The sequence below is a fragment of the Motacilla alba genome, chromosome 19 (genome assembly GCF_015832195.1).
Source record: "Motacilla alba alba isolate MOTALB_02 chromosome 19, Motacilla_alba_V1.0_pri, whole genome shotgun sequence".
Classification (NCBI taxonomy): Eukaryota; Metazoa; Chordata; class Aves; order Passeriformes; family Motacillidae; genus Motacilla; species Motacilla alba.
In genome coordinates this window covers 7,723,757-7,737,595 of record NC_052034.1, presented here as the reverse complement: position 1 = coordinate 7,737,595, position 13,839 = coordinate 7,723,757, and the positions used below count along the sequence as shown (strand labels likewise).

The 13,839-nt window shown below is 45.4% G+C and overlaps 1 protein-coding gene across 1 annotated transcript; it reads left to right on the top strand.

The window, feature by feature from the left end:
- The first annotated feature begins 5,511 nt into the window (after nt 1-5,511).
- RFC2 (replication factor C subunit 2) lies at nt 5,512-13,475 on the top strand. The gene is made up of 11 exons (XM_038158388.1): nt 5,512-5,778; nt 6,871-6,940; nt 7,741-7,782; nt 8,178-8,284; nt 9,435-9,536; nt 10,263-10,363; nt 11,020-11,177; nt 11,542-11,607; nt 12,082-12,162; nt 12,501-12,614; nt 13,259-13,475. The coding sequence occupies exons 1-11, from the start codon at nt 5,660-5,662 to the stop codon at nt 13,367-13,369; spliced, it is 1,071 nt and encodes a 356-aa protein (XP_038014316.1). The 5' UTR covers nt 5,512-5,659; the 3' UTR covers nt 13,370-13,475.
- The last annotated feature ends 364 nt before the right edge of the window (nt 13,476-13,839 follow it).

Here is a 13,839-nt window from a genome sequence, read left to right as displayed (position 1 = left end):
GGGCAGTCAGTGGAGAATGTTCCCAGACTGCTAATGCAAGGAACGAGCACAAGGAAGGACAAATGCTGGATGCACTCTGGCAGTATTGTGCTGTATCATGGCTACATGGTGTCTGACCAAAAGTCAAGCAATACTGTGACATTAAAAACTACAATTCCCTTTATATCATATTTGTTGCAAATTCCTTTTGAAGTTTCTGGTAAACATAAATCAAGCCAGTCCACATTCCCATTTTTATGGGAAACAGAGACCAAGTGTTACATCTGAAAATGCAAAGAGAGTGGCACACTGGTAAAAGAATGCATGAACCCATATTGCCTACCTCCATTTCAAACTCTTGGATTGTACCATTCATCAGAGCCCCCAAATCATTCCTCTGGTTCTGCACCAGCTTGGGGCTGAGTCTTCAAGCAGAAAGCTCACAGAGCCATCATGTTCCTTCTTCTTCTCTAAGATCCTTCCCCTTACACAAGGGAGCCCCAGCAAGCACTTGGTCTGCAGGATGATCATTGCAACATCTTCATTGGGCAGTGAGTCATGCACAGAGTCACCTTCTCAGCTTCCTCAGTAAAAAGGTGAAGGCTGTGACCTCCCTGGAGGCAAACAGAACCCTGCTGCTGTCACTAATGGTGACAGAAGATCCTGACACAGAGGAGAAAAGGTGATGCTCCATACCAGCCTCACCAGCAGGTGCTCCCAGGGAGGCTGCACCAGAAGAAAAAGCATGGCAAGCACTAAAGATCATTCCCCTCTCCTACACTTTCAGCTTCATCAGCTGTGTTAGGAGCCAACAGCTGCATTTTGGCATCTAGGAAAAAAGTATGCGTAGATAATTCACCTGGTTTTGCAGACAAAAGAGAAATTCTAGGAGAAAGTGTATTTTCTTGGATGTCATGGGTGACCTGTGTGGCTTTAACCCAGGTGTCCATACTCCCTCTGCTGACTAAAGCTGCAACCACGCGGCTGGACTTGGGCTGGACACTCGATGCTCTCTATTATGTGCTCAAAGAAAAAGAAAGGAACTTTCAGTCACTTTTTCAGTCTTAAGCATCCAAACGGCAGGAGAGTAGGACTGGCTAGTCACTGCTGCTGCATCCTCTTCTTGTAACCTAGTGTAAAGCTCTGGACAAATGCCTCAACACATGCAGAAAAATCATAATAAAGCTTCTCTGGCTTAAAATGGCACTTAAAACCCATTCTTTTAAATATTTTCAGATGCTTATAGAAAAGATTTGTAAAGATGTGCAACTTTAGAGTCTCCCAGTAGCAATAAGCTGAACTTGATCTTTCCAGCTGCTCTGTCACCTCGACCTGTGCCTTGCCTCACTTCCAGCACTATGAATTTCCTAACTGCAGATGTTGGTGGCACACTGCTTAAAATTTTGTGTGGCAGCATTAAAAAAAAATATTTAAAGGGACTTCATGAAAATGTAAAAAGCAGTGAGATGCTGCAATAAAAGTGCTCAGGTGTCACTTTGTATTTACCCAGAGTGTGCTGGTGAGCTGCTGTTGCTCTGCAGCTCTTGGCAATGCACAAGAGTAAGGATGAGGCAGTGGATGGAGAAATAAAACAGGGAGATCGTCGTGTGTTTGTGAAGAGAGAATGTGGGACCTCAGTCATTACACTTAGCAAGAGATTTTAAAGGGTACCCATAAAATTAGCTCAGCGCAGCTGTACCCCTAGGGCCACTGTATGGATAAACACATGAAGAATGGACAGGGCTCATGATGCTACAAGAACAAGGACAAGTGAATACCTGCATGAACTGACAGCATCCTCCCATCCTGCTCTAGAGGTCAAGCACAGCAGCTCTGCAGGAATCAGGGCCCCTGTCAGTCTTGGGTGCAGACACGTCAGGCCCAGGAAACCTCCTAATGTGGTGATGCCCTATTTCCTGAAGCACCAGCCAGCCTCCCTTCTAACAGCCCCATCATTACTTCCACTCCCGCTATTTGTTCTAGCTCTGCTCTCTGCTTTCGGCCTCAGTGACCACAAGATAAAATGGTTGGGAGCACAAGAATTCATTCCCCTCTCTCCTGCCTAGCTGTGTGAAAGGGAGAGAGCACAGAGAGGGACAGCCTGCAAGGGGACTGCAGGCTGCACAGTCCCTGGCAGCGAGGTGATCTGTGCTCTGTGACCCACCTGTGGCTGTCAAACAGCAGCGGCTGCAGCTGGAGCTGTAACTGCAGCAGTGGGGCCAGCGATGCACAGCCCAAGGAACCCTGCACTTCTCTCAAAACTGCAGCTTAAGGTCTCAGCCCCTGGCCTTCTACACCTGCAGCATAACATGCATGACTGTTAGCCCTAACAGTAACAGTTAGCTGAACTCACAGATTTAACCCGAAAGCAAAACAACCTTGAACAGTAAATGGTTCTCCCTTCCCTCCCCAAACCACTGCACATAAGAAATTTTTATTACTGAATATACAGATCCATACTTTTTGCTAACAATTGCCAAAAGTTAAGTTTCCTCTCATGCTTTATTTTTATTGATTTCTGGGTTTTACACCTCACATCACCCTTGCTCTTGCTTTTCACTGTCTTCAGCTCCTGCCTCACTTTTAGTATGTTCTACTTTCAATTTGTTGTTCAAACTCCAAACAAGCCACACTCACTTTCACCAACCAGAGCATGCAAAGCAGCAGTTATTTTGCCACAACTTCTGCATTTACCCAATTCTCTGACAAAACATGTTGTGCTGGGCTTCAGCTTCCCCACGGGGACTGGAGCTTGAGCCCTTGACTAGAGCTGGTCTGAGAGGAGCTTCCATATGATCTGTAGAAGACTTGTTCCCTACACCTCAAGAATCTGCAGCTGGGACTTCCTTGCTGCTGGGCCAAGATCATGATTTATTTCTCTGACGGGGATCTCCACTACTAGTAATAGATGCTGTTTGAATACACTGAAGAGGATCACTCCCACTGATGAATAAACCATCAGCAAAAAGCCTTTCTCTGTACTCTATGCTGATTACAAGTACTTAGCAAGCTTTTCTATACATCTTTTGGGGGGTGAGGGAGAAAGCTCTGAAAGAATCATCTTAAATTCAGGAGTGTTCTCCTTTCAGGATAACACAGTACATCTGCATACACGTGTATTTAGGCACTGCTGGTGACACGCCAAAAGTTCTGCTATTTCAGCATTGAATTTGGAATTCATTTCACTCTGGATGTATCCTGTGATCTCAGCTGCCAGACTACAATAAGAACTGTTCGGATTTTGGGACATGATGGGTTTTAAAACTTTCAGCTCACATGTGCCTGTCCACCTGCCACCTTTCCCTAGCAATTTTGTTGTGCCTTCAATAAATACTTGTTCTGTGTTTGATAAACCACTGTGAGAGCTCCTGCCTACGTTAGGGCTGCAGCTCTTTAGGAGACCATGCTCAAAACCACATTTCAACTGTTAGCAGAAACATATCACAAAATCTGTCATCAGGCTCTCTGCAACAATTCTTATCATTAGCCTTTCTTATTGTCCTTTGAGTGCTTATCAGCAGCAATTCCACACGTGGAGTGGTAGAATTAATGCTAGCCAGGAAAGTGATATCTTATCTAGAAGCTGGTACTTCCTAAGAGCAGAACTCCTGTTTAGTTTGGCAAGAAATCAAAGCATGTCCAGGGTGCTGCACTGACAGGCTGTTGTGACCAGCAGCATTTCACTGTCTCATGCTGGGTTCTGATGAGCACTGCAGAAAATGAAATCTAAAGAGTAACAGAGTGAGTTAGAGTATTACAGGAACAAGCAGTTTAAATACCAAAAAAAAAAAAAAAGAGCAAACTCTTCCCCTCATATGGCATATAATATAATTGTGGTGTTATTTATTAACCTTCCTTACCTCCACTGGAGGTGGTCAATCCACTGCTGATGTTAACGCAGCCAGACACGTGAAGGGTGCAGAACAATTCCATTTTTACCCTTACATAACAGTTATCCCACAACCACTAGGAACTACTACAGCTATTAATAAAAACAGAGTGCAAAACAAGATTAAACACTTACCATAAAAACTCAGATATGAGACTGCACTTCACAAACCAGAAACTTCACCCTCCAGAGTTTTAGAGTCTTAGGAGAAACTCGTTAAACTCCATCACTGTCAGGCCACAGGCAGAACCAGTTTTACAGGCTGAAGGCAAATGCTCATATGTCAGCCTCAAAATACCAATAACAGGCACTGACAGTAACACAGGAATACAAATGTTGTGATGAGTAAGAGGAAGTTACTCCCTCAGAGGAGCATCACTGCTCACACTGAGCTGCAAATATGGTCAGTTCTGAGTTCCTGCCTCACACCAATCTTAAATTAGAAACACTTCCCAAGGAATCAGGGCCCAGACTGAAGGACAGATGCTCTGTGCACTGAGCTAACACAAATGTCATTAATTATGTGGAGCATAAACAGAGCTGAAAGATGTACCAAGGCCCCAGTAACTACTGAGGTTGAGATTCAGTACTGATTTCCAAATTCTGATGCTATGGAAACAACCCAGTTCTCTGTCAAGGGCTGGTAGCATGTAGGGGCACCAATAAGCTTGGTACCATAGCACCTCATTAAAATTATAAATTAAGAAAAGAAAAGGAGTCTTGAATGAGGTGGATGAGGCACCTTTACTTAAACTGGAAAAGAACAGTCAGAATCATAGAATCCCAGAATGGTTTGGGTTGGAAAGGATCTTCAAGTCCATTTCATTCCACCCCCTGCCATGGAGACACTTTCCAGTAGACAAGATTGCTCCAAGCCCATCCAACCTGCCCTAAACACTTCAGAAACAGGGCAGCCAGCGCTTCCCTAGGCAACCTTTACAGATTATATGTGTTCAATAAATAGAGCCAGAATCATCCCCCAACTATAACAAAACTGCTTACAATATTTTGCAATGCATCTTCTATTGTTTTCATTTGGAGGCGGGGGGAGGAATAGAGGTAGATAGAAAAAGCAAAGTTTCAGACCCCTGAAATGCAAACATGTTACTATCTTAACAAGCAGTAGGGTAGGAAGCCCAAACGGACGAGTACAAGCCCACCCAGCCGTGCTGAGAATGTTCTCCCCTCACCAACAATCCTTCCCCGACACGGCCCAGCCCGGCACGGCCATCACGGGCCCGGGCTGCCTCCTCCCCGCCTCACGCAGCGGCCACAGAAGCCGGAGACCGGCCGGAGAGCGCACACCCCCGCCTGGAGAGCGCACACCCCGCCTGGAGAGCGCACACCCCCGGCAGCAGAGCGCACACCCCCGCCTGGGGAGCGCACACCCCCGCCTGGGGAGCGCACACCCCGCCTGGGGAGCGCACACCCCCGGCGGCAGAGCGCACACCCCGCCTGGAGAGCGCACACCCCGCCTGCGGAGCGCACACCCCCGGCGGCGGAGCGCACACCCCCGGCTGCGGAGCGCACACCCCCGGCGGCGGAGCGCACACCCCCGGCGGCGGAGCGCACACCCCCGGCGGCGGAGCGCACACCCCCGGCGGCGGAGCGCACACCCCCGGCGGCGGAGCGCACACCCCCGGCGGCGGAGCGCACACCCCCGGCGGCGGAGCGCACACCCCCGGCTGCCTCCGCCAGCCCGCCCCAGAGGCGGGCCCGCCCGCGGCCCTCCCTCCCCTCACGGCGGCGGCAACAACAAGGAGACGGGCGGGGAGCACCAGCTGCGCCGCCATGGAGGTGGAAATGGCGGAGGATGAGAAGGCCGGGCCGTCGGCAGGCGAGAAGCGGGGAGCCACCGACCCCGCGGGGGCCGCGCCCGGCGGCGGCAGCGGCCACTACGAGCTGCCCTGGTGAGCAGGGGCAGCGCGGCCGCCCTCAGCCGCCATGGCCGCCCGCCGGACGGAGAGGGGGCGGGGCGAAGGGCGGGCGGGGCGCGCGGTGATTGGTGCAGAGCGGGGAGGGAGGCGGGACTGTGCGCGGCAGAGCCAATGGGGTGAGGGCGGGCCGCTGGTGGCGGGAAGGCGGGGGTTGTGGCGGCTGAGGGGAGCGTGGCGGCCGGACCCGGCCAGGGCCGGACCCGCGCGTTCAGCGCTGTCCCCCGGTGCCCGCCGGGCTGCAGGAGCTCAGTCTGGAGCGGAACCGGAACTCTGCCTGCGCCCTGTGACTTTCCCGTCTGTTGCCGGGGCTGGGAAGGCAGGAATGACAGAATGGTTTGGGTTGGCGGGGATCTTAAAGGCCGTCTCGTTCCAGCCTCCTGCCACGGGCAGGGTCACCTTTCACTAAACTAGGTTGCTCCAAGCCCCGTCTAACCTGGTCTGGAGCAGTTCCAGAAGTCAATAGTGAAGAAAATCCCACTGTTTACCACTGGGAATAAATGGGAAGGAGAACAAACAAACAAATGGAAGGAAATCCCATGTCCTTGTAATGCAGAGAAGGTCAGCCCTGCACTGTGCTGACCATGGGACAACACGCAGGGTGGCCTCCCCTCAGGCTGAGGCACCAAATTCCTGTTCGAGTTGAGCATTTTTTCCTCCTTTTGCTTTTTTATACCGATGGAAGTAAAACCTTTGAGGATGGTACAGCCCTGGCACAGGGTGCCCAGAGCAGCTGTGGCTGCCCCATCCTTGGACGTGCCCAAGGCCAGACTGGACCTGGAGCAGCCTGGCCCAGTGGAAGGTGTCCCTGCCCATGGCAGGAGGTGGAACGGGATGGGCTTTGAGGTCCCTTCCAACCCAAACCGTTCTGGGGTTCTCTGAGTCAGGGATTAGTGCTGTGGAATGCTGTGCTTGGCAATGACAGACACCCTGCAGCACTTGCACTGAACTCATGTCCAGCCATCTTTATCCTGTGCTCTCTTAGCATAATCCTCTTTGTCCATCACTCTAAAGCTCAATTAAAGTGTTATTAGATGTGGTGAAGTGTGTGGAGTTTTATTTTTACAGGGTGGAAAAGTACAGACCCATGAAACTGTCCGAAATAGTTGGAAATGAAGATACTGTGAGCAGGTTGGAGGTGTGTAGCTGTCCCTGTATCTTTTTACAGGTTATCTCAAAAAACCGTATTTTTGCATAGATCCACACTATTGTATGTTTACATCTGTACTTGAGTGTGTGGAAGAAAGCTTCCTGATTTACTTTAAAAATTACAAGTTTTACGTGATATTTCAGTGGTGTGTAAGGAAATATGCCTTCTTCAATTGGGATGTTTTAATTGAGCATTTGCTACAGTTTAGAGAATTTGTAGTGTTACAATAATACTGTTTCAATTAATAAATATAATTCGTATAACAGCAGAAAGAATTATAATAGTTTTTTTTGGAAAAGAAGTGTTTTCTATATCAATTCTTCCCTGAAAGTGTCCAAGATGATTTTGGATGGGGCTTGGAGCAACCTGGTCTAGTGGAAGGTGTCTCTGTCCAAGGCAGGGGGGTGGAATGAGATGGGCTTTAACGTCCCTTCCAATTCTAACTATTCCAGGATTCTATAATTCTATGACAAATTAATCTGTGAGCACAGTATTTGTTAACAGAAAGATTATACTACCAACTATATAATTAAAACAGATGCAAAGGAAAGGCAAGAGTACTAAAGACCTGTGGCATTAAGTGCTTTTAAATACTTCCATATGATTCTAGGGGCTGATTTCTAACACTTCAATTAAAAAATTGAAAAATATGAAAGAGCAAGGTTCAAAAGATTAAAATACGAGGGGAATTAAAAGAAGCTTGTTTCTGATGCTTAAAATATAACAGAATGGAAATGATTTGCTCCTGTTATTTTCTTACAAAATTTCTTTTTATCATTCTTTCTTAGGTCTTTGCAAAAGAGGGGAATGTACCAAATATTATAATTGCTGTGAGTATTGCTGTGTTGTGCTGTATTTCAGTGTTGGTCCAGGATTTGAAATCTAGCCAGGATGGCCTCCCAGTACAGATGGGCTTTGTGCCTGAGTGTACCAGTGAGGGAGATGTTGGTTCTGTGGTTTTGGAGCAATGTTCTTGACAGAATGCGCAGGGAAACAAGTTTAAATCTACCTCAGGTGCCTGCTGAAACACATCCTGTGCTTCTCTCTGCAGCATGTTTCCTCTGCTAGGAGCAGGATCCTGAGCTCAGGCATGGCTTCCAGGCTGATGTGTGCTCTGCAGCTCCTCTCTTGCAGCCTTTTTTCATGACTGAGGAGATTTGTAGAGAGCACAGCTTAGGAAATTTCTTTAAACTTACCAGCAGTTGTTGCACTGTCACATTTTTAGGGCCCTCCAGGAACAGGTAAAACCACCAGTATCCTGTGTTTGGCTCGTGCTCTGCTTGGTCCTGCATTAAAGGATGCTGTTCTGGAGCTGAATGCCTCAAATGACAGGTGAGAATCCATAAACCTTACCAAATTTTTAATGAAGAAGCAAGTTTCCATTAAACTGAGGCCAGTTTGATGGGCTTAATGCTACAGTAAGACCTTTAAGATTTATTTTAGTGCAGTCTTTCTAACTAAAAGACAATCTTTGGTGTTCACCCATCAACACAGATATTATTTATTGATGTTTTATAAACTTTATAGATACTTTCATATGTGAAAATGCAAACAGATAGAGTGCAGAATCCATATTGGTACTTTTTTCCTCAAATCTATTTGAAAGAGTTAAGCTGCCCACTGCATTCATGAGGATCCTAAGAATGAAAAGTGAACAGGCTCTTTATACTCAAACCCTCCAGTGCTTAGAGTAAGAGAAATGAGGGTTATAAGGGCAGCTGAGGATTAAAACGTAGGATCAGGGTGTGAGGTGTGTAGAGGACACTGACTGTACTCCAAGGATCAGGCACTAAGGGCTGATTGTATTTCCCAAGTTCTGTTCAGAGCCATCCTGAAGTATTCTGGCATTTCCTGGTGGGTTGTCTGAGCACAGTACGCTTTACCTGTTCTGTTAGTACCAGTTATAGAAGAGCTACAGAATCGCAACATTCTTTTTGTAAACAGAACAAAACAGTAAAATCCTTTCTTAATAAAAGTAGTCTTTGAATGGACTCTCTCTAGGAAAGTGTCTGTGTTGTGTTGATATGATTCAGTGTTGATATGATTCAGTGTTGATAGGATTCAGTCTATCCAGCTGTTTTTCCTGAACTCTTCTGAGCTGCAGCTGGGGCTGTGGATGGAGCTGTGGGAAGAGTGGCAAAGCAATCTTAAATGCTTCTCCCTTTGTTTATTTATTACCCTTGTGCCAAACATAAGTCATTTTGTGGTGGTACTGCAAGTAAGGTTACTGGCTTTGTATATATTTATATTGCTACTGTTAAATTATTTTCTTCAAGACCCCCAAAACCAAGGATTGTTGGTGTTGGAATCCAAATCAGTGGGACAGTCTGGCTTGAAGCTTGGTTCCACAGCAGTTGTGCTGAAACAGCTGAAGGGGCAGGAACAAACAGTGGTAGAATCAGGGGCACTTCAGCTGCTGTGGCTGCTGAAAAAAATCTATTCTGTATTTTCACCCAACTTATCATGAGTCTTGTTTTTCCAGAGGCATTGATGTTGTAAGAAACAAAATCAAAATGTTTGCCCAGCAAAAGGTCACACTTCCGAAAGGTCGGCATAAAATAATCATCCTTGATGAAGCAGACAGGTATGTTGTTTTTTCCTGACCTCAGCTCCTGTGTGAAATGTGCTGCATCTCTCCTGCCTGTAGGGCTCCAGTCTTGGACAGTATTGAGTGCTTTATCAAGCTGTTCAAAATAATTTGTTAGGATATGGATATGGATTGAACAGGGATCTTAGGGGAGTACTCACAGCAAGAAGAGATCATTGCTTGAAAAGACATGCTGAATATTGACATGGAATGCTCTGGATATGAAACAGAGCAGTTTACTGGAAAGATGCCCCATCCCTGGAGCTGTTCAAGGCCAGGTTGGACGGGGCTGGGAGCAACCTGATCTCGTGGAGGGTGTCCCTCTCCATGGCAGGGGGTTGGAACTGGATGAGCTTTAAGGTCCCTTCCAACCCAAACCATTTTGTGATTCTGTAATTCCTGCACTTTGGAAAGAGTTTGGCTCATGTGGAGAATGTCACTGGATGAAAAAGGGACATTCCCTCCCTCCATGTTCTTAGCAGTGTTCTTCAGAGCATCAGTGATTTCATTTTGCATGCAGTGGATGCCATTTTGCACGTTATGGAGGTCTCAGTGACTGCCTGCGTTGCAGGGTGGTTCGTTCACATGACTAGAAAAAGCTGCTCAGTTTATCAAAGCACAGCTTAATATCAGTGACCTGAAGCTTGTATGAAAATAGTTCTTAGGCTGCACCTATGAGTGAGTGAAGGGCAAAATCTGCTCTAACTCCTTGTCTCCCCTCAGCATGACAGATGGAGCACAGCAAGCATTGAGAAGAACAATGGAAATTTATTCCAAAACAACACGCTTTGCACTGGCGTGCAATGCCTCTGACAAAATCATAGGTAAGTGCTGCTGGTTCCTGGGTGTCCATGTCATATGTTCTCCATACTGTTGGCTAACTTCCAAGGCAGCTGCCAGAAATAGCTTGATCCAGTTTGCTGCAAGAAAAAAGCATGGTACGTCTGAAAAATCAAGCCACCTGTACATCAGCAGATAAAAGAGTTTATTTGTGTAGTCAGGGAACCCTCTGAGCAGCTGTTTTAGATGGACTGCAGAAGCAGACTTCTCTTGCTTTGGGATTAATCTGCATCCAACTCTGCCACAGTTTAGGATGTTTGATGTATTGTTTACTGGGTATTGAACCCTTTTTGTCATTTCTGAATCACAGTCTTAAGTTTGCATGTAGGTGAACACATTGCACCTTAGACTTCTTTTGAAAAAATAACGTGATAAACATCTATATTCAGAAATCCAGGAGAGCAGAGGAAGCTGAGCTTTGTATATATTTCCACATATCTGGGCAAACTCCATTAGCACGTTTGGGCTCAAGGGAAGGACTTTAACAATTGTATGTGCTTAAGGAGAGGCTGTGTTCTGCTTGGAGCTTGCATGTCCTTTTTCTTTAAAAGACATGAGAATTGTTGGAAACTGAAGACATATGTTTGGTTGTGGGGTTTTTTGAGAAAATAGAGAAGCTAATGACAATCTCTGTCCTCAGAACCTATTCAGTCTCGGTGTGCAGTGCTGCGTTACACCAAGCTGACAGATGCACAAATACTTGCCAGGCTGCTGAAAATTGTTGAGAAAGAGGATGTACCATATACAGATGATGGACTAGAAGCCATTATCTTCACAGCCCAAGGTGATATGAGACAGGTAAAAGGAGAAAGACAATAAAACAAAGGCTTCTGTTTAAAGCAAAAAAACTTTTGAATTGCAGCTCTCAAGGATTTCTCTCTGGAGAGGTAAAGCAAAGGAGGATGTGACTTGTGGCCCAAGAGTAGCTAAACTGTTTGGTTTTGTGAGGGTTTAAAATGCTCCTTAAAAGTGAATTGGTGGGAAGTGGATGCCAAATTTGTGGGAGGAAATAAAGTCAGCATAAGTTTGTGATTTTTTTTTTCTGTTGTTTAATGGCAAACTGCTTATTTGGCATCATTTCCTGAAGTGCATTTCATCCTGAGGAGGGGAGTGAGAAGTAGAGCACTTCAGAAAATAAATAGTCTTATTTTTTCTTTCACAGGCATTAAACAACTTACAGTCCACATACTCTGGATTTGGCTTTATAAACAGTGAAAATGTCTTTAAGGTCAGTAATAGCTGAACACAGTTTTGCCACAAGTTCAGCCCTGTGGCTGTGTGAGATTCCTTTGGACACATAAGCCTTTTTGCTGGCTTGCAGACAGGCCTGTGTATGTAGCAGTTACAGCATTAGACTTTAAGTAGCCCTTGTGCCTTTCGAAAGGACATCCCTAATGGCACTTCTTTGAGACCTTCACAGCTCTCTCAGAGCACACAAATCCAATAGCTGCTGGGAAATCTCAGTGATAACATGGGAATCTGTTACTTGGGTGTTCTCGTTTCATGCCGTGGAGTCTGCCATATAGAAGAACTACAGAATCACAATATAGAAGAATCTGAAAAGTCAGATATTTAAAATTTAGTCTGTATTATGGAATATTTCTGATTCGGTTCTTCAGCTCCATAGGAACTTGGTGAAAGTACCAGAAGTTTAATGCAAAGTCTTCTGACATTTTAAGTGTAATACTTGTCTTGGATACAGGTATGTGATGAGCCTCATCCTCTGCTGGTGAAGGAAATGATACAACACTGCATAAATGCAAATATTGATGAAGCATACAAGGTTGGTTTTCATGTCTTGTCTTCAGTATAGCCAGGCATTATTTCTGTACAAAATTTTTTGTTTGCTTTGAGGAATTCACAATGTGTATTGTTTTTTAAGATAAGGGCAATACCATGTAGATGAGTTGATAAACTAAATCTCTTTTGGGCAGGAGTTTTTTCAGATAAATAAGCCAAGAAGCAAAAAAGGAAGTTGTAGTGAAATCAATTGCTAGATGCTTGAGGTTAAATCAGCTGAAAAACAGTACATGCAATTTCAGTAATGATATACAGCTGTTCCAAAGTGAATATCCTTGACTCAGCTGGCAGATAAATGGGGGATTATTCTTGCCTGCACAGATTCTTGCCCACCTGTGGCGCCTTGGATACTCTCCAGAAGATGTCATTGGCAACATCTTCCGTGTGTGTAAGACCTTCCAAATGCCAGAATATCTGAAACTGGAATTCATCAAGGTTGGTACTAACTCAGCTCCTGATGGGGCCTTTTGAGCCTTTTTAAGAAGAGGATGTGACTGGGGGCAGCCTCAGGGGTTTCTGTTAAAAATTTGTTGTATATTAGTTCAAAGAAAGTGTTTCTTGACTCATTACTGCTTTCTTTCCCACTGCATCATCAATTTGTCAGTGAGAAGTCACCTGAAGTTTAGCATCTCAACACCCACAGGAGTGCCAGAAGTCTCTTTAGTGATCAGCTAAAATTAATAGCAGATGTAATGCTGAATTTGTTAGTTATTTCAAAGCCTCAAATAACTCCTTGAAAATGTTTTTCAAGTGCATACTTGATTCTAGTCCAATAGATAGTAAAATATTAAATTAACAGAGAGTTGACAAACAGCTGGTGTTAGGGAATCACTCTTCATATTTGAAACCTGTCCACATATGCAGGCACCTTGCTGCTTATAAAGGAATGGGGAAATACAGGCTTTGATTTTAAATCAAAAGGCATTTTAGTTGGTTTATAGGAGTAGATGCATTCTCTGAAGTACGAGTGACTCAGAGCTGGTCTTTCAGCAGTAAGGGGTATGTTCTGTTTAGTCATTAGTAAAACATACACAGACTGGGGGAGCAGACAGCAGGTTTGACAATGTCTCTGTCACCAGGAAATTGGCTACACCCACATGAAGATAGCAGAAGGTGTGAACTCCCTTTTACAAATGGCTGGGCTGCTGGCCCGGCTGTGCCAGAAGACTGCAGCCCCTGCAGCCAGTTAGGCACCTCCTCCAGCCTTCTGGGAGGAAACCAGGATTTGTTGCAAAAATGTTTCATACTTTTTTACTTAGACCAATAAAGCTCTAAAATTTACTTTAACCCACGAAATTGTATGTGTTTTATAACCAGGACAGAAGAGAGGACTGGGACAGTCCAGAGCGATTGCGGTCTGTCCAGTGCACTCAGGGAACCTGCTTATGTCCTTGGTATTGAGACCCAAGCAGGAGAAACAAAAATGGAATCCTGTTGTTAGGGATTACACTTCAAGCCTGGTCATGAGGGATCTTACCAAGACCAAGAAGGATTTTTTTTGCACAAAATGCAGCAATTACTAAAGTTATAATTGAGACACGTTGAGCAAGTGCTGCTTGGTCCTGTGGCTAGGGAAGGTATTTTCAGCAAACACACAGGAGAAATATTACACATTTCTTAATGATGCCACTATATTTTGAATATTCCTTTTGTAATCTTT